The sequence below is a fragment of the Mycteria americana genome, chromosome 14, assembly GCF_035582795.1.
Source record: "Mycteria americana isolate JAX WOST 10 ecotype Jacksonville Zoo and Gardens chromosome 14, USCA_MyAme_1.0, whole genome shotgun sequence".
Classification (NCBI taxonomy): domain Eukaryota; kingdom Metazoa; phylum Chordata; class Aves; order Ciconiiformes; family Ciconiidae; genus Mycteria; species Mycteria americana.
Window position 1 is genome coordinate 12,741,512 of NC_134378.1, and position 18,426 is coordinate 12,759,937.

Here is an 18,426-nt window from a genome sequence, read left to right on the forward strand (position 1 = left end):
ATGATTCCAAAAGTCCTAATATCTTGCATTGAAAAATGAAGCTCCAGGGTAGATGTGTGTCTCCTAAAACTGTTAATACCCAAGTCAACCTTACCTGCAGTGCACAAATCCAGACATTAGAAAGCAAAGGTGTATCTCCAGTACAGAATTAGCTTGTGTTTATCCTGGGATTAGTTCCCCCACATACCCCAACCTCCCTCAAAAATGTCTAACCTAGGCTATAGTAATGTAACAACAGGCTATCAAGGTTTCATTTCAGCCTGAGTTGGCAGTCCATGGGCCTTTCTTTTAAAAGGCAGGCCAGCCAAGCTGATAATATTTCACTGTCATTCCCTAATTACCCCTGAGGAATACCGTGTTGTCTATTTCTTTTTTTACATGGTTCAAGACACCTATAATGGCACTTTAATCCCGCATTTGTCTGCTCTGTTTTGCTTTGCTGCAGTATTTGAACAGCAATGCCATAAGGAGTATGCCTGCACACAAGTTTGCTGAAAGCAGGCGTCAGCCTTCTAGTACAGTTGTGCTGGCTGATCTGTAAAACCTATAATTTGGGGAAAATGTATCTAAATAAACTGTTTAAAGTTTAGTGGACAGAAAAGAAGAGGAAATGTCAAGCAGACAAATTAATTCGGTCTGCTGAAAGGTTTTGCTGCCAAATATTTTGGTATGATCTATGTTAGCAATAAGTAACTCCATTTGGAAATTATTTTACACACAGAATTGTTGTCGTATTACTATTACAAACAGCAGCTCTGTGCTGGGGCGCACAAATCTCGCATGCATTCATGGATCAGCCAAGTAAAAACATGGTATTTCCCACAGGAAATCCATCCCAGCATGCAGACTGGTAAAGCACTATTGAGGATGCAGCTGCATATGTAGGGCTTTGTACAGACGACCCTCCCTCTGTGCTGGAATAGCTCAAGCTGTAGTTTTTTTAGTAAAGGCACATCCTTAATGCTTAGGCATCAAGTAATTTCTTCTGAAATGTTAGACTTCTCCCCGTTCTTGAAGATCTGCTGCTGTCTTTACACACCTAAATGCTGGGTTTTTTCTGATAGTTTGGCTTGTTTAACTTCTTTAACAACTCGTGGCTGCTTCTGTCCAGTTATTTTCCATTAGACTTGAAGTCTCTCTCTGCATGCAGAACACAGAGAAAACTTGACAGCTGTGTTTCATTCTCTTTCACATCTCAGTGTTTCGCCAGGCACAGGTTTAGTGAAATCTTTGTCATGGGATCTGCAAATTTTATTGCTTCATTTTTTTTGCTACCAGCTTGCATTGTAAATGCAAGGATGGCTTGTTCAGAGTGCAGGCAGAAATGATGCTACATTGCTGTCTGGGTGGGGATTTTGTGTGTGTGATTGGTTTGGGTTTTTTCCCTTTCTAATTACTTAAAACAAATCGGATCAAGGATAAAGGTTGCAGCACTGTAATACTTCTAAACAGCTGTATTAAATGTCATCTTAGGAGACAAACTTGTGTGATAAATTTGTCAGAAGCAAATTTAAATTATTTTAAGCCAACCATGCTACAGGAGGAGGATGGTGGAATGTTGCCTGCTAATATTTTTATTATTATCATCATCATTCACCCTTTTTAAATTTTAGGGCCGTCATGTCTGCAAGGAAAGGTTTGATGCTTTTTTTGACCAATTTGCTTTCACTCCTGAGCATAGATGAAGATATTTTATTCATGCATCAAATTAATTACTCTTACTCAGAAAGCAGTTGATCAAAGTGTAGTTATATTTCTTTTAATTTTACTTCTTTGCCATCTGAACAAGCACTGCAGTTGTGTGCTACCTGTCTTGGTTTATCAGTGTCTTGTAGAAAATCAGTAACTAGCCTTTCCTCTAACCTGAGGGCTTTTGGCAGTTTCAACTAGGTAGTGAGCCCGTGAGAAATTGATTTGCCTGCACTTGGTATTGCAGAACTTGACAATGGTTTGATTCTGGCTTTGCTAATACAGAAATCTTTGCCAGTGCTCTCAGTGTCCAAGAATTTTCTCATTTCCACATGGTTATTTCCTGTCTTGGGTGAGGTAGGCTATTTTATGAAGATTTTTTTTCTGGTTTATCATTTCTAGTAGCAAAGAGAATTATTTAAAAAAAAAAACAAACTTGGTAGGAGAAGGGGATGCACACTGAATGCTTATCTTGCTGGTTATGGTACAGCATTTCTGAATACCTGGTGGAATCCTGCTTCTGTGGAGGTACAGCTTGCATATGCAGATGAATCTGTAGTAGCCACTTTGTTACATTCCCTTTCTAGTTAACATACGGTACTCCCCTATTTGTCATCTATAATATAGGTATATATAGTATCTCTCTGTAAGCCTGGGTTTACTGGGATTCAGTAGTTAGAATGGAGTAGCTGTGATACAGCAGGGAATTTGGCATCATTTGAATGCCATGTTGTTGTGTTGGCACCATGTATAAATGATTTCCCCCTCTTTGTTTTGCTGTTAATGATCAACTTGAGCTGTTGCCCTGTGAGTGTTGAAGCATGCTGCATGTCAGAATGCTCAGAGGCCTCACTGCATCCTCAGCTTTGTGTGCACAATTATCTGTACATGCCATAGATGGAAATTGAACATCTAATTACTTTATAAGATTTGTGAACAGAGATTTAGAGCCTGCTTAGCCTCTGCTTGAAAGTACTTTCTGTGTGATTTCAAGTCTAATTTTGCTCTCCTCCTCAGGTCCTTTCACAGATGTTGTCACTACAAACCTGAAGCTCGGCAATCCTACAGACAGAAATGTGTGCTTCAAAGTTAAGACCACAGCACCACGTAGATACTGTGTAAGGCCCAACAGTGGAATTATCGATGCAGGAACATCAATTAATGTTTCTGGTAAGTCATTCAAGCAGTTTTTTGGTGATTGAAAATAGCTTCTTCTAATCAGTTATTTCTTGGAACACTTTGCAACCTGAAAGTATTTTGTTGAATGTTTGTAAAAGCGAGAGGTGGTGATTTCATGGAGAAGCAGCCATTTCATATATCTTTACTTCCCTTATTCCTGGTCTAGCAGTAATAGATTTGTTTTCACATCTTGTCTGGGGAGGAGTGGGGGGAGAAATATATAAATGATTTATATAGTTCAGTAACAGTCTTAGCCAGCCTATCCAAATCAGCCCTGCCCTCCCTGTGGGATTATTTTTGTACGGTTAGTTTTTTGCCAGCTTAACTTCCTGAACCAGCTCACTGCAGGGTCAAACAAGTGCTTGGACAGGCATGTCGAGGTAAGAATAAAACTGGGTGGACTGCAGCCACACCGGTCTAGACTGATGTAGGCTGTTGCCAAACTGCCTAATATAACCAATAATGAATACATTTACTTTCAAACCATGCTTGTTTTGTGTTCCTTGAAGATGCAATATGCTTTGGTGTTAGAAATATCAAGTGACTAAATCTTTGCTGTTCCATAGGAAAAGTCAGTGATTTTCTCTAATGAGTCAGTAGCTCTTGACTTGCCTAAGTTTGGTAATGGAAAAACAAAGTGTCTTACTTTGAAAGCATAAATAGTTGAGTGTTTCCCATAAACAGAATGTCTGTATATTGTTAACTTGCTGATGATACATGCTTGAAAGCAATGTATTTTCTCAATGACTTCTCCAATCCATGTTTTTAATAAATAATTCTATCAAAGCATGTAGTAGTGGCATACTGCATGAATAAAGTCTGACTTTTTAGTTAAGAAAATTATTTCTATAAACATGCAGATTTGTTTTACTATTTCTAATAAATTTTAATATTGGCATGATAAGAAAAATTACTTGCTGATAGGTTATATGGTTTTCCATTAGTCTCTTACCAAATTTTTCTAGCCTGGAATAAAAAATTTTGGGAGCTAAAACTGCTGCTTTTTACTTGAAAAAAAATCAAAATGTGAAAATCAAGACTTCAGTTTTTTCCTTAATAAACTATTTAAACACCTCACCCTTGGAGATCTTGCTTCAATGAAATAAAAAATGATCCCAAAATACTTTGCAGTGTAACATTAAGAAATTCTAATCCTGTAAGTCTTCTTGTGCGTGCCTGCATTTGCACACTCATTGATCTGTTGTCTTTGGGTTTTCTGTTGTGTCAAATTGAGTGTGCATATGATTGCAATATTGTGCCTCGCTTGCAGTTAATGTCTGGGCAATGTCACAGCGAGGAGATAACCAGTGGAATGTGGTAGCTGCAGGTGGGGCAGGCAAAGCACTTCTGCTTCAGGAGAAGGCTAGCACGTATCCAGTAAGCTCTGAAATGAGTAATATGTAAATGAAAAAGCTCTCTAGAGAGAAATTGAGATTTTTAAAGTAAAAAATTACAATTCCCAAGTAAAGCTGTCTGTCATCTATACTAGCTGCAGGCAAGCATATTAAATGCATAGAAATCAATGAAGTGATAATGAAAATTAGCATGGTTTCTAGCTACAAATTATCTTCATGCTATAAAGATGTGGATTCTTTTCATCTTTCAGATGAACTTTCAAAATTAAAAGCCCACTTCCTTTGCTGGCACATACCATGCTTTTTTAAATGTCGTCTTGATCTCAATGTTGAGTGTTTTCTTAAACGTCTGCTTACAATGACCCTTCACTCTACCTTGAGCAGCATATAGTATAGGCAAGTGTTATGTGAACCATCTTATGTTATGCTACCAGCATGCCTACATCTTACTTGCTTTTCCAGCCCAACTCTTCCCAGCGGCATACCAGATAGAATATGGATCTAGTCCAAGACTTGACTTAAAGTATCCCATTATGAGAGATTGCTGTGCTAACCCTAAGCTATGCTTTGCTCTTGCTTACATACCTTTGAAAAATTTCCCTTTTCTGATAACTTTATTTGTAGTCATTTATGGTTCAGTTAGTTTTGCAAATGGCTATGATATATTTAATCACAAGCTCACATGGTGTTCTACATATTTTCATGCTGATAACAACTTAGTAATAATAAACAACAATCCTAAATTGCCAGTCCTTACATTAACATATTTTAAAATGCAAGTAGTACATATTCATTGTTCTTCAGGTAATATATTAAGGTAAACTTACAGGTAGATGTGTTACAGAATTCTGGGGTTATAAGTGTTAATTCTTTATTTCCTAAAACATTCTGAACTGAAGCTTTGTCGTGTGCTGTGGTTGAATTTCTCTTTAATAGAGCTGTATATATTGCACTCCTGTAGCTCCTTTAAACCAAGCATGGGACCTAATTTTGGACTTGAAGATGGCGGTGTCTTTGGTTCTGATTAGCAGAAGGGATCTTTGGGATAGGGGGGATCAAAGAGGGGACTTCCATTAACTTACAGAACAGAATTGTTTTCAGATTCACAGAAAGGGGAAGATGTGTTTAACCTTTGCTTTGGAGTAATGTTGCTTACGAACAGAGGGCTGATTTTGGAGTTAATGAAGTGAAAAATAAATAGAATTTGTTTCTTTGCCTCTAAATCAGTTACTTTTCAGTCATGTAATTCAAGTCTTGCATAGGGCATAAAAATAGGACTTGAATTCCTCCAAACCTAGTGAAAATACTACTGATGAGAAATTGTTAGAATATAGTTAATTCAGTAATAACTTCCGGACACTTAAACTAATTGGGCTGTATTTACTATATGCAATCTGTCCTCTTGAGAATTGCTGACTGGCTTTAACACAGCCGCTTAGTAGTACTGCACTGGTACTGCACTTCGTCTATCCAAAAGATCAGTGCCTAAGTACAGTGGCATGAACCTCTGGAACAATTTGTAAGTTTCTCAGAATTTTACTGACTGAAATTGAGTTTGGGGCAGCCTTATCTTCCTTGGGCTGTAGTAACCAGACACCTTTCTTAAACTCCTGTGAAACTGTCTGTACTATTTTGGTACAAGTGTATGAGAAGATGTTTTGCCCTAAGATAGAGGCAGCAATCAGAACATTATTCCACTTTATTTCATACTAGTACGATGGCTCATTTAAAACATATAAAATGCTAGAAAAGTAAAGCTTGCTTTATTCTAGTGGAGTGTCAAATACTGGCTGCTTATGCCATATCGCAGTTTTTCCTAAATATCTGCATTTAAGGCCCTGTCAGCATGCTCTGCCTCCTGCGATGTCAGGTTTGTAGCCCATGTTTTCACCTGTTATATAATGGCATGTAATTTTAACAGCTGAGTTTATGTAACTGTCAGGAAGTGTATGTGTGCACTGTCATCTGATTTCATTGCATTTGGTCTGAAATACTTTGAAAAGAAGGGTATTTGCACTCATTTAATTTTTTTAAACAAAAGGTTTAAAAAAACCTTGTCTTATTTCAACAAAGGTATCTGATTTTGTGGCTTCCAAGAGGTTGAAATCTAAATAAAAGGCATGAATGGATTACAAAGGAAAAGTGCAAAAATATAAGCAGATGCTGATGAGTCTGCAGATAGGTGTATAATGGGGGGAGAGAGGAAGTACAGATGGTACCATCTGTGCACAGTGTCCCTCGAGAGAGAGCAGTCTCAACATGCTTCCTAAAAATGGGGAGAAGCTGACGTTATCCTTAAGTTGCTGTCAGATATCCTTGGGGGGGATTTTTAGTCTTTTGTAAACTTGCCTGACTTTGGAAAGGCAGTTTGCATTGCCTTCAGGAGGGTGCTTCTGCAGCTGCTGTTCTCTTGAGTCACAGAGGGTCTGCCCCTTTCACTGACACCGATCGTGTCCTGTCCACTGCTGCAGCCCCTGACTCTCCTGAAGCAACCTTGCTGCTGCACGCTGTTCCCCTGGGCATCCCAGGACTATGTAGCCACTGCCAAGTTTCGGTTTGATTTTGTCCGCTTGCTTTAGAAGAATCTATCTTGATTTTCATAGATTGAGCATTTTTTAGTATTATTGAAATATTTACAGAAAGAACCATGTAAACATGGAACAAATGTGAAGTGGTGCAGTGGATTTTGCCTGTTTCTGTAGATGAGAGTGTCCTTTGCTCACCTCTAGCAGAGCTGATCAAATTGCACAATGATCTTGAGGCTTGCCCCTGTAGCTGGTTGGGGTATTTTATATAAAGGTGACATAACTGTGGTAGATTTGATCTATCCTGACTATAAAGAATTTCATGCAGTGCCATTTGGGGAAAATTATCAATAAAGCTAGAAAAGAAAAATAGATTCACAGGCTATTGAATGGGCTACTTAAAGAGTAAACAGTGATGTGGTGGATGGAAATGTAATAGCAGGAAGTTACTAGTGACGTTTCTTGAGAATGATTCTTGGTACTAATCTTGTTTAATGCTTTTATAAGCAATTCTGGCACAAAGAGTACACAAAAAGCCCTGATGATGATGTAAAGTTGGGAGGCTGAAGATATGCAGCAGAACTGGGTGTCCTTGAAAGCTCCAGTAAGAGAAACAGAGGATGAGTTTCATCAGAAAAACTGCAAAATCACGTACTTGGAGAAGAAAATACTCCTGCTATAATCACAAGCTTGTTGAATGAAGGGGGTTGGGTAGGGTGACCAAGATGCTGACGTAATGTGGCTATGAATAAGACAAATGTAGTATGTGCAAGCAGGCTGGATAATGGAAGAGATAAGATGGTATAAATGCTGTTGTCCAAGGCACTAGTAAAATTTCCTGGATGTATAATTAGAGTAGCTCATACAGAGGAGTTCAAGCCAGAACAGGTGCAGAGAATGAATGGGGAGCCTGACCCAGAGAGGACCCACTGAGTCTGGCTTATTTAGTTTACCAGAAGGCCAAGAGCTACTGTGATTGATATCTTGGAGTGCACCAGAAGTAAATGACTCTTCCCCTCCTTTGATATTTAAGCATAAGGGCAGTATTGGTCCAGGACCAAGTAAACAGGCCATTAATAAATTTAGATGGAAACTAGAGGAAGGTTGCTGATTAGCTGAGCAGGGAGACTTTTCTGTTCCTTCTGTTCTTGGAAGGGAGTGCTAGGTCCTAGCAGGCATTGGGGGTAGAGTTTTGCCTCCTTCCATGCTCCTTGCTTCAAATTTCCTCCCTTCCTTGAGAAGGCACATTTACTCTAGGAAAACCAGAAGGGTTTAATGCTTCCGACATTGTTATTAACTTTGCCAGTAAACTGTTCTAGGAAAAGGAAAGAGCATATTAGGTGGTCACCACCTCTCCTTCGCTATCTACAGAAGGCCTTGTGTAAAATATGGGGGCTATAGCAGGAACATGTGAGAAAACTGGTATCCATTTTTTTTTTGGAAACACTTCAGAACAGGATGTATATAAGGTCGGTCCTTCGTGTTTGAATTTTGAGGGAGACAAGTGGGCTAACGGATATAACTTGCTTTACTCCTCATTCCATTGATCTTTCAACGACTTTGCAGTTTTTGCTTGTGGTAGAATACCTCTGGTGCTTTAGCTGTAGGGTGATCAGTTTAGAAACTGGTCAAAATACATCTCTGCCTAATGGAGACTGGTGCTAGTAAACTTGAAGATCATGTTAATAATTTTGTTTCTTAGAACTCTGGGTTCTGATGAAAGCTGGTCAGAAACTTTTGACTAGATGAGATGACTGATTTGATAAGGCATGTTGTAGGAACATATGCTTTTCACATAGTTCTTGTATAAGGTATGGAATTTCCAGTCAAAACAAAGGAGCCACATTCACAGTAGCAAGTTCTCCAGCAATTAGGGCAGTTACATGGAACTGATCTTTCACAGAAACCCCCAATAGTATGTGAATAAATGTTGAAATGCTTTGGTTTCCTCTTGAACAAAGTACATATTTTTGAGCTTCCCATCTGGCTTACAAGGCATTTGCTGAATAATTTGTGTCAATGTGGCTTTCATGTATTGATCTAAAAATACAAGTGCTAACAACGTTTGTACTGTCAAGCCCTCTCTAGCTGCTTGCTCTTATGATTCAGTGAATGGAATTCAGAGCAGCGATCATTTGGCATTCGAGAATGGCTTCAGCACTATCACTTGGGAAATAATGATTTTCAAATGAGCTTATAGTTGCACTCAGCAAAGCGAACTGATAAAACTGCAGATCTGGAGAAGTTCCATAAGCAGTGGATAGTTTTGACTACTCAGTGGGATCTTACACATTATGTAGATTTGAAATAAGTTAGGTGTCTACTACAGGGGATAAAAAATTACGCTGCTGCTTTTCAGTGATGTATCATGCAATGTTGAAATGTATGTGCTTTCACAGTGCAGTCACTTCTGTTTGGAAAAATAGTTTTAGAAGTAGCCTGTTAATTTGCAAACATTTATTTTGGACTAGTATTTGATTACTGCAAGGTGAGTTAAAAATGTATAATAATTTTTAAAGCACCTCATTTGAGAGAATTTGCTATCTTCCTTCTCTTCCAGCTTTAAAAGGCATGTGGTTGTTGATAGTCACAGATTGCGTGCATAATAAAGATGGCACAGCCATAACATATTCTGATCAGTGAAGGAGGCAAATTGGTTTGACTTGCCTTCATTTGCAATAAATGGGATCTTTGGATATTGTTTTTATAGGATAAACCCCTGCAATTAGTGCATATGAATTTGGGTGCGTAATGTTAATGGCACTAGTACTTGAAAGTAATCCTAATTCTTGAACTGCTTCTCTTCTTAGTGATTGAATTGAGGGACTGAAGTAGCCTCATGGATTGCAAAACGTGAATTTTTAAACCTTACACTATTTAAACCTTACACCATTTGCAGTATATGCAAGCTTCATTTTAAATTTGAGGGGGTGGTAGCTTTTTGCAATATCTAATAACATGTTTGTGTAAGCTGCTTTGCTTATTTTCACATATGTTCTGTCTCATGTTGAAGCCAAACCTGTGTTTGTTAATGTCACAGCAGCTGAATATCCAGGTGTCATTTGCAAATGTAGGGGTTCTAAGTGACCACTGTGATTAAAGGATATTCCATGTAAATGAAATACATAACTCTCCCTCTTCAAGTTATGTTAACATGTTAGTTCTTTACCCAAAAAGAAAAGAGGTGGAAATTCCTAATACTAAATTAAAAAAAAATTTAAAAAGCACACACGCACCCCAAACCTACTGTTCCTTGCTCTCTGCCCCCTGAACACAGTCATTTTCTGCATAAGTAAATTCTGGAATGTTTGTGATTTTTTTTTTAATGGAGAGGAATACATTTCTTCTATACCTTTCAGAGGCAAAGTTTACATAGCATTTAACCATAAACTTCCAGCTATAAATTGGTAACAAACTTTCAGCAACTTATTTTTGGAAGAGAAATACTTGTACTTGATGAAACAAATACCATGAGACTCTTAAACTTTATAGAGGAAATTTCCATCCTGAGACTTGAACCTCAAGGTTTAAAATGTTTGACTTTGCCTCTGTAGCTTTTCTCAGGAACCATCAGCAACACTGTGTGTACAACTAATCAAAATGCCAGCTTGTTACTTCCGCTCCAAGGATGGAGGAGTTAAAAAAGATGCCGCCTTTGAGAATTTTTCCCTCTGTCCCAGAAGATATGTAAATTATCCTATTTACTATAAATTACTATTATTATCTTGTCATAGCTGTGTACGGAATACTGTAGAGTGATCAGCATTTCCAAGATTCTCAGAGAAAGATATAGGCAGACTGAAGAAGTCTGTTTCTGTTAACTTCTTTTAAAATTTTGTTTTAAAATGAGGTTCCTGATCTCAGCTGCTGCTTTGGTCATAATGGACATAAAACTTGAAACCATTTTAATGTTTGTATTTCTCTAATCTGGTAACTATATCATCAGTGCATGACTATGCATCAGACCAATGTTAACATGATGTGTTTTGGGGTTTTTCTTGCAGTGATGCTACAGCCTTTTGACTATGACCCTAATGAGAAAAGTAAACACAAGTTTATGGTTCAGTCTATGTTTGCTCCAGCTGATACTTCAGATATGGAAGCAGTAGTAAGTATTGAAATTAATTAATTAATATGGATTTCTTTCTGATTGTGTAATTTTGTAAGACCTTTTACTGCATTGCTTAAGAGCTGTTGTCAAACCACACAGGAATGATCCTTGAAAGCTTTGCCAGATTTCCATTTCTGTGCATGGCAAGGTGTTTTCTGTTTATTTCGAGCTCCAGGAATCTTGCACCGAAAGGCACAGTTGGTGTCTGTGGTTGCTTCTTGAGGACACTGCTGTCAGTAATGGGATACCAAGCCATGAAACAAATGTTAAGTAGATGTAATTTTTTTCAATATATCATTTTTTAGAAAGGCCAACTTGAAACATATATTCTAAGATGTATAGAATCTATTTTAAGTCTGTGGCATCTTTTATATTTTATGCCTCTACTGTCAGTCTTGAGTCTTCCCTTGAGCTTTTCCCTTTTTCCAGCAAGAACCAGGAGGATAATTTGCAAGTATGTTATTTTTCTTTATCCCTACCTATGTCTGTTTTGGCTTAGGTAAATGAAAGGCCGTCATAGGTTTTGTCCTGTGGATTACAAATGAGAGTAACAGAAGCATGTAGGTGCTGAAGCAAAGAAGGACAAAAGACATAGAAATAAGATGACAGGCTACATTAAGACAACTTGGAAAGGAACAAACCACTATGTCAACTGGTGGCTTTCCTGTAACAGCAAGATTTGCTACTGCAAGAAGGCACAAGGAAGCTTTTTCTAGTCTAGCTTTTGTTAGCTTGAGAGAATACTCAGTAGCTATTGAGGACACAATAAAAAAGAAAAAAAGGCCATTACTCTAAAGTGTGGGGCTTGTGTGTGTTTGTATGTATGCGTATTACTTAAAAATGCCAACCCCAAAAAACCTCAGAGTACATACCACAGCTTTTTTACGGTAGCCTTTACAATATGCATCTTCTTCTGAAGAGCTTTTTAAAGCTGCGGCACTCTGCAAGGTTAAGAATTTCCCTTCTAAAAGAGATTTATGGAACTATATTTGTTTAATGGCCTCAAAATAAGATCCAGTGGGAGAAACAGCAATAGTAATAAAATGTCTGCATCACTAGAAAGATAAGCCAGTCTGCCTTTCTTTCTAACTCTTTAATTTTTATGAGTTACTTTATACCATGAAAAATGTTATTCTGCTAGCAAAGAATGTTTTTTAGGACCTAGATGGCCCTTTCAGTTTTCCAGAGCTGTCCAGACCAATATGATTTCTTTTCCTATAACACTTGATCAGTTCTCGGTTTTGTTACCACTCTCCAAATCTCTTCCTATTCTGGATAAACAGGTGAGACAAATTACTGGAGTACTATAAAGCTTTCAACACTTCACAGGCAGCCAACAAGCTCGAAATAGAATTCTGACTTCAGCCACAGAAGAGCTGAAGTACGATTCAGCTACTTAGGATGAGTCACATACTTCTTCAGGTTGTGCAGGGGTTAGCCATAATTTGACACCTACTTGAGATATGCTGAGCAATACCATGCTACCAGAGGCATGGTCAAAGTGAAGAGAAGCACGTGAGAACTCCAGCACATAAATGTGGATGCTTCTTGCTGTGTATCACTACTATGAATCAATCTTTTCAGTTCAGGGTTACAGCTGATATCGAGCAAAGATTTATAACTGTTAATCCCTATCAAAAATATTGGAAGGAAACTTTTTTATGGTAGACTCCCTAGTTGAAGGGGAGAGAAGGATGAGAGGGGAAGCTATCCCTTTCTATACATAGCACATCTGTTATTGTTTAGGCATTGATGCTGAAAAATAAGGAGGTGGAGAACAAGGAGGGGGAAGAACCAGTCCGGTAGTTCATACCAGTCAGGAAGAAAATCTCATGTGAAATTTGAAAAGCTTGAATAAGAACTCCGCTGAACAAAGACTTCAGAACTAACATTGTTACTGATTTGGGTTTTTGGTATCTTTCCGTTCCTTTGAATGCACCCCTCCTTTTTTTTTTTTTTTTTTTTTTTATAGCTCCCCCTATCTATGCTGATTACTCTTACACAGTTCCCAGTTCTCTCAAAAATTATCTGTGTAAATTTCAGACTATTTAGAATGATTTTGTTCATAGTATCTGGTCTTTCTTTGCAATACCACTCAGTTATGTATTTGGTTTCCCTTTTCATCATGTCTGTGGTTAATGGTAACATGATAAATACCTGTGGGGTTTTTACTGAGTAAGATGATGTGATTTGTTTACATAATACAGTGCATTTTCCATCTACCTTATTATACTAATATGTTTAATATTAAATTAATATTAATTATTCCAGTGGAAAGAAGCAAAACCGGAAGAACTCATGGACTCGAAACTTAGGTGTGTGTTTGAGCTACCAGCGGAAAATGATAAGCCTGTGAGTATTTTCAGATGCATATTGAGTGTTTTAACTTAATACCACGGTAAATCATGTAAAATGGCATGTTGATACAGACAGCTATATAAGCAAAAGACAGAAACCTCTCTTTCACTGCCTGGATGGCATCACCCTTTGAAAAGACAATATAAACTCTTTAAAATCTTAGTGATGCTTATTGTAACTAGCAGCTAATTTGAACAATGTAAGTGCAACACAAGCACAAAGAAATCTTTGAGTTGATCTGTTTTCATTTAGTGAAAGATCACAGGATAAAGAATATTTCAAAAAATTTTGAAAGATGTTGATTGATGGTCATAAAGCTCAGAGTTTACATTGAAACAGTTATAACTGCCAGCAATATGAATTTGCCTGTCCAGTGCTCCCCTTTGCTTCCTTGATACAACACTGATTTTAGCAAGTAAATTGGTAGAAAGCTAGTAAGGAAGACACAAATGCAGTTAGGGATTATATTGCAATTAGCAGCTATAATATTGTAGTATCCTTTTTTGTTAGGGTAATGAACGCATTAATTTCTAATGGAAGTATGTAGTGTCAAATGTGAAACCAATAATGGATTGAATAGACTGAAAAATGTTTCTTAGTATGCAGGTACTGAAGGCACAATTGCTCTACCTTGCACTGGACAGCTTGTAGTTACGATTATGTATTGTTATAATGTCGCTATTGCAGTCTCACTATGCCTGCTCTACCTGCTCCAGACAGCAAACGTTTGCTCTAAAAGTAGGTGCTTTTGTTTTAGGCTGGGGTATTTTCTTTGTTTCCAGTTTAGAGGTGTGATGAGAGGAAGGAAAAAGTCTGAATTAAATGAAACTTAACAGCTATTCTGTTTAGTCGTAATTTTTTCTATAGTCCCTAAAATTCATTAGGGCAAAACAAAGCACAAGTAGTAACAAGATCCTATTACTTTATTCACATAAATAAAATCTTCATGTTAAGACTTTGGTGGCAGTTTAGGTGGGGAGAGAGTGGTTTGTATTTTATGAGCGCCAGGCCCTTTGCATTCTAAAGTGCAAAACATGGAGAGGATTCAAAGGCAGGAACGGGAGGAGGGATTGGAGGTCTGCAGCTTGTTTCCTAACTTGGGTTGCAAGTTCCTCCATCGCCACAGAAATGCAGAAAGATGGAGAGGTGGTAGCCAGCTGTGGGGAGTGAAGAGAGAGGGAGCTGCAGCAGAGCCGGTGGGTAGTTCCTAGCAATACCCTGGCTCCTGGAGTAGCTGCTTGTGTTGTGCTTGGGGAGGGAAAGGTGAGGAGAGCACCGATACTCCATAAGCAGACCATGAGCAAGTAAGTTCCCATTCACACTGTGGGACATGGTCTAAGGGTATTTCCTTTTCTATATATACAGGGACTGAAAAGTTGAGGTCATTCTGTCTGCACTTATTGCTGCCGATCTGGTGTTTTCTGTGAAACAGAAAGGGGAAGTAAAGGTTACAGAAAGAAAAATGTTGTTTATTTCTTTTGATACAGGAATGTTTCGAGTGTGCACAGACAATTTTACCTGATTCTCCTCCTAAATACCAGGGGTGTGGTGTTAATAACTAACCAAAAATCACTCTATCCTTTTTTAACAGCATGACATAGAAATAAATAAAATTGTATCCACATCTGCAACAAAGACAGATTCCTCTGTAATGTCTAAATCAATAAGTTCTTCTTTGGATGACACTGAAGTTAAGAAAGTAATGGAAGACTATAAGAGGCTTCAAGTAGAAGTTCAGAGGTTACGGGAGGAGAATAAACAGTTTAAGGTAAAGATACTTTTTTTTTTTTTTTTTTTTTTTTTTTTCACATTTACCCCTTTCCTGAAAAAGAAGCTTCTGACTTTAAGGCTTGGTTACCTGACCTTGGCACAATATTTTAATATTGTCTATGAATTAAAAGATAATTTAGGTTTCTCTCTATAAACTGAGAAAAAGCGTTGAAATCAATGCTTCCTTTGAAAGGAGCATACAAGTCATGCAGTCAGAGAAACTGATCGGATAGCAACCCAAAGTAATTCATTCCCTGTCTTTTTTTTCTTTCTTTTCCCACCTAATTTTCTCAGTCTGAGTTAAGCATTCAGTGTTGGATTTGGCCCTGTTCTCTCAAACTGATAGGAGCTTGAGGGCAGTGTTGTGCAAATACTGTGTGTTATATTAATTGCACCTATAATATGCAGTTGAAATGACCAAAGTAAGACAGATTAATAGGAAATATGCTTCCTGTCACTTCCAGCACATCACTGTGAAATCAAGTAATTGAGAAGCCTTTATCACCATGCTGAAAAATTCTTTTTCCAGTAGTTTCATTTGCTGTAAATGTCTAGTTTCATAGATAACACCCCCAATGAAAATTTGGAATTTGTGACTATTGGAGCCTAATGAATGGAACTCTGTTCTGTCAGCTCTGATGCTGCTTGGCTGGCTGATGCATGAAGAAATTCTTTAAACATTTGTAAACCAGTTTTGTTTTGCACATAGAAATAATATATGTATATAGCTGAGACACAACCTTAACTTTTACTTGTGTTCTTGTTTTGCTAGTGTCTCACGATACTGTAAGTACTATATGATTTTATTTTTTGCAAATCAGTCTTGAATAAACACTCTACAGGAGATATCTAGAATTGAGCTGATGTCTTACAGTAACGTCTTAAAACGGTGAGCTGTTTGTTCCCTTTGTGGAGTGTTAGAAACATCTGTAAAACATCAGAAAACAATGTCAAATTACTCCCAGGTGCTGTCAGTGTCAGGCCAGAGTCACTGTCAAAAGGAAGTTAAAATACTTAAAATGAAAATGTGTTGTTTCTAGCAGTGAAATTACTATGTATGTAAACAATATTTTATTGTTTACAAAAGTCAGTTGTCCCCATCCAGACTTACAGCAGTAGTGAGGTATCAAGTAGTCTGTGACTTTTAATAAATAAATTATTTTTTTAAAAAAAGTTTTCCTCCTGAACGTTAGGTGCCCCTTTAAATTCAAAAGTGCAAAACATTGGCATACACTGAGTCTTTTGAATTTCACTTATCTGACAATTTTTAAGGCTGCAGTAACTTTTATTACAATTTCATTTCTTGAGTATCTTTTTATCTATAGTCTGGGGGCTGGGGGCTTTTGCTTCAGCATCTTATACTTTTGCACTATAATAATGTATCACATAAAGTCTAACACTGTTGCTTCAGCTGTATGCAAGTTAGGTCACAAAAGGCTCACTTTACCATCTCCTAAAGTGCTCTGTGTGTGGAATGGAGTGTGCTAACACACAGCTGTGCTGCACAACAGTTTAGATCAAGATGTGGCGAACATCGTCTCCACTTGAAATGATAATATCTGGTGTTATGATGTTGTTTTATTTGTTGTCTCATACATCTTTAAATCAAGAGAGCTGTCAAACTCATACCGAGAAAATGACAAAACTAATTTGCCATTAGTTTCATGTCAAAATGTCAGCATTAATACGATGGGGGAAATAGATTTCCCTTCAAATGCTGGTAAAATTTGCTTGTGACATCCAACTAGGGGAATGATGAGTATAGTTGCGTATTTTTAGTTATCTTAGTTATATTGAAACAACCTGTCTTAGTTATATTGAAAAGCATTTTCCCCAACAGCGCTATATTTGCTTACAGAGCAAGAAAAGTATCTTCATGCCATTCCCTCCATCATTGTTTTTGAAGTTCTGGAGCTGTCTCCAGACTTTGGACAAGTATTCTTGCAGGCTTCTTTATCGCTTCCCCTGTTATCATAGTCAGCAGGAGAAAACTTCCAAGAGCATGCGGTTTTTGCTCTGCTAGTCAAGTAGATAGAGAATTCCTCTCCTACCTCACTACCCTTTCCTTCTCAGGATTATCTAGGAAATAGAGTTCTAAATTAGCTGTAGATTAGTTTTCACCTATTTTATTATGCCCACCTAAAATAAATACGATAAGGGTGAATATTTAAAGCTTTTTTTCAGTAGAAGTAATCAATATATCTTCCTTTAGGAAGAAGATGGACTGCGGATGAGGAAGGCACCCCAGACAAACAACCCAATATCTGCTTCTGCAGCTGCTGTCAAGGACGAAGGGCTCAGCTCCAGACTACTTGCTTTGGTGGTTTTGTTCTTTGTCTTTGGTGTAATTATAGGAAAAATAGCCTTGTAGAGGCAGCATGCTGGAAATTGTAAATTGGTTTGATGGTTCTGCCATATCATTGGATTAAATTTATTCATAACAATGTTTAAAAAAAAATTAATGTATGACATCTCACAGGTCTTGCCTTTAAATTACCCCTGCACAAATACTATGTAACATAATCTAGAAAGTTTAAAATGTACAATGAGTGAATGAATGAAAGAGAATATGCTTCAGTGATGAAGGGGGGGAGAAAATCATGATTTAACACTACAATGGAATATTGTATATGTCATTTTAAACATTCTTAGACCCTGGTACATGTTGCTGGATTACCTCTTTTTAAAAAAAAAAAAAGGAAAAAAAAGGAAAAATAGAAAAAAAATATTCCTCCACTGCTGGAGCTGGCCCTATTGGATGTTTGGAGCTGGGTTAGGCAGGAGGTGTTGACAACTTCTGTAAAATACATTAATCCACCATTCTGCTCATAAATTTAACAGTTTCTGTCAGTGTCTTCAACTCTGTGCAAGTTACCAATTTCTTGGCACTTAAATGAATAGCGAGAAGCTGAAAAGAATTGTATGTGGCAATGCTGAATGTGCTAGGCATCATTAAGAGGCATATATTGACTGGTATGACGCTCATTTGGAATAAAGGTCAATGCCTTGTTCTCATAAAGGGACCAAGCTACATTGCTGTTGGTTCATTTAGTTGAATTAAAATGTTATTCAGAGATGTTTAATGCATATTTAACTTATTTAATGTATTTCATCTCATGTTTCCTTATTGTCACAAAATTGACTAATACTATATGGTATGAAAAGGCACCTGTTTAAAGCCAGTGACTAGAACTAAAAATTTGCTGCTGTAGTGATGCGAGATTCTTCTGCCTCCTGGTGTTTTGGGCACTACACAATTGTTGGGAGTTTTGATCATCTGAGCATTGGAGAAACAGTGGTCAGGAAACTGTTTTTGTATGTAAATAAGTCTATCTAGGGGAAAAAATATTAGTAGTAAACTAGTCCTATGCCGTAAAAGACCAATCCTGTTTGACTATGTAGCATCTTAAAAAAAGAAAAAAAAAAAAGAAAAGAAAAA

The 18,426-nt window shown here is 37.5% G+C and overlaps 1 protein-coding gene across 1 annotated transcript in view; it reads left to right on the forward strand.

Moving 5' to 3' along the window:
• The window catches only part of VAPB (VAMP associated protein B and C), a 32,624-nt gene extending 14,198 nt beyond the window's left edge, over positions 1-18,426 (forward strand). Inside the window, exons 2-6 of the mRNA XM_075517237.1 lie at positions 2,707-2,859; positions 10,753-10,856; positions 13,131-13,211; positions 14,809-14,985; positions 17,200-18,426. Coding sequence (XP_075373352.1) covers positions 2,707-2,859; positions 10,753-10,856; positions 13,131-13,211; positions 14,809-14,985; positions 17,200-17,358 — 674 coding nt within the window. The 3' untranslated portion in view covers positions 17,359-18,426. The remainder of the gene's footprint in view (positions 1-2,706; positions 2,860-10,752; positions 10,857-13,130; positions 13,212-14,808; positions 14,986-17,199) is intronic.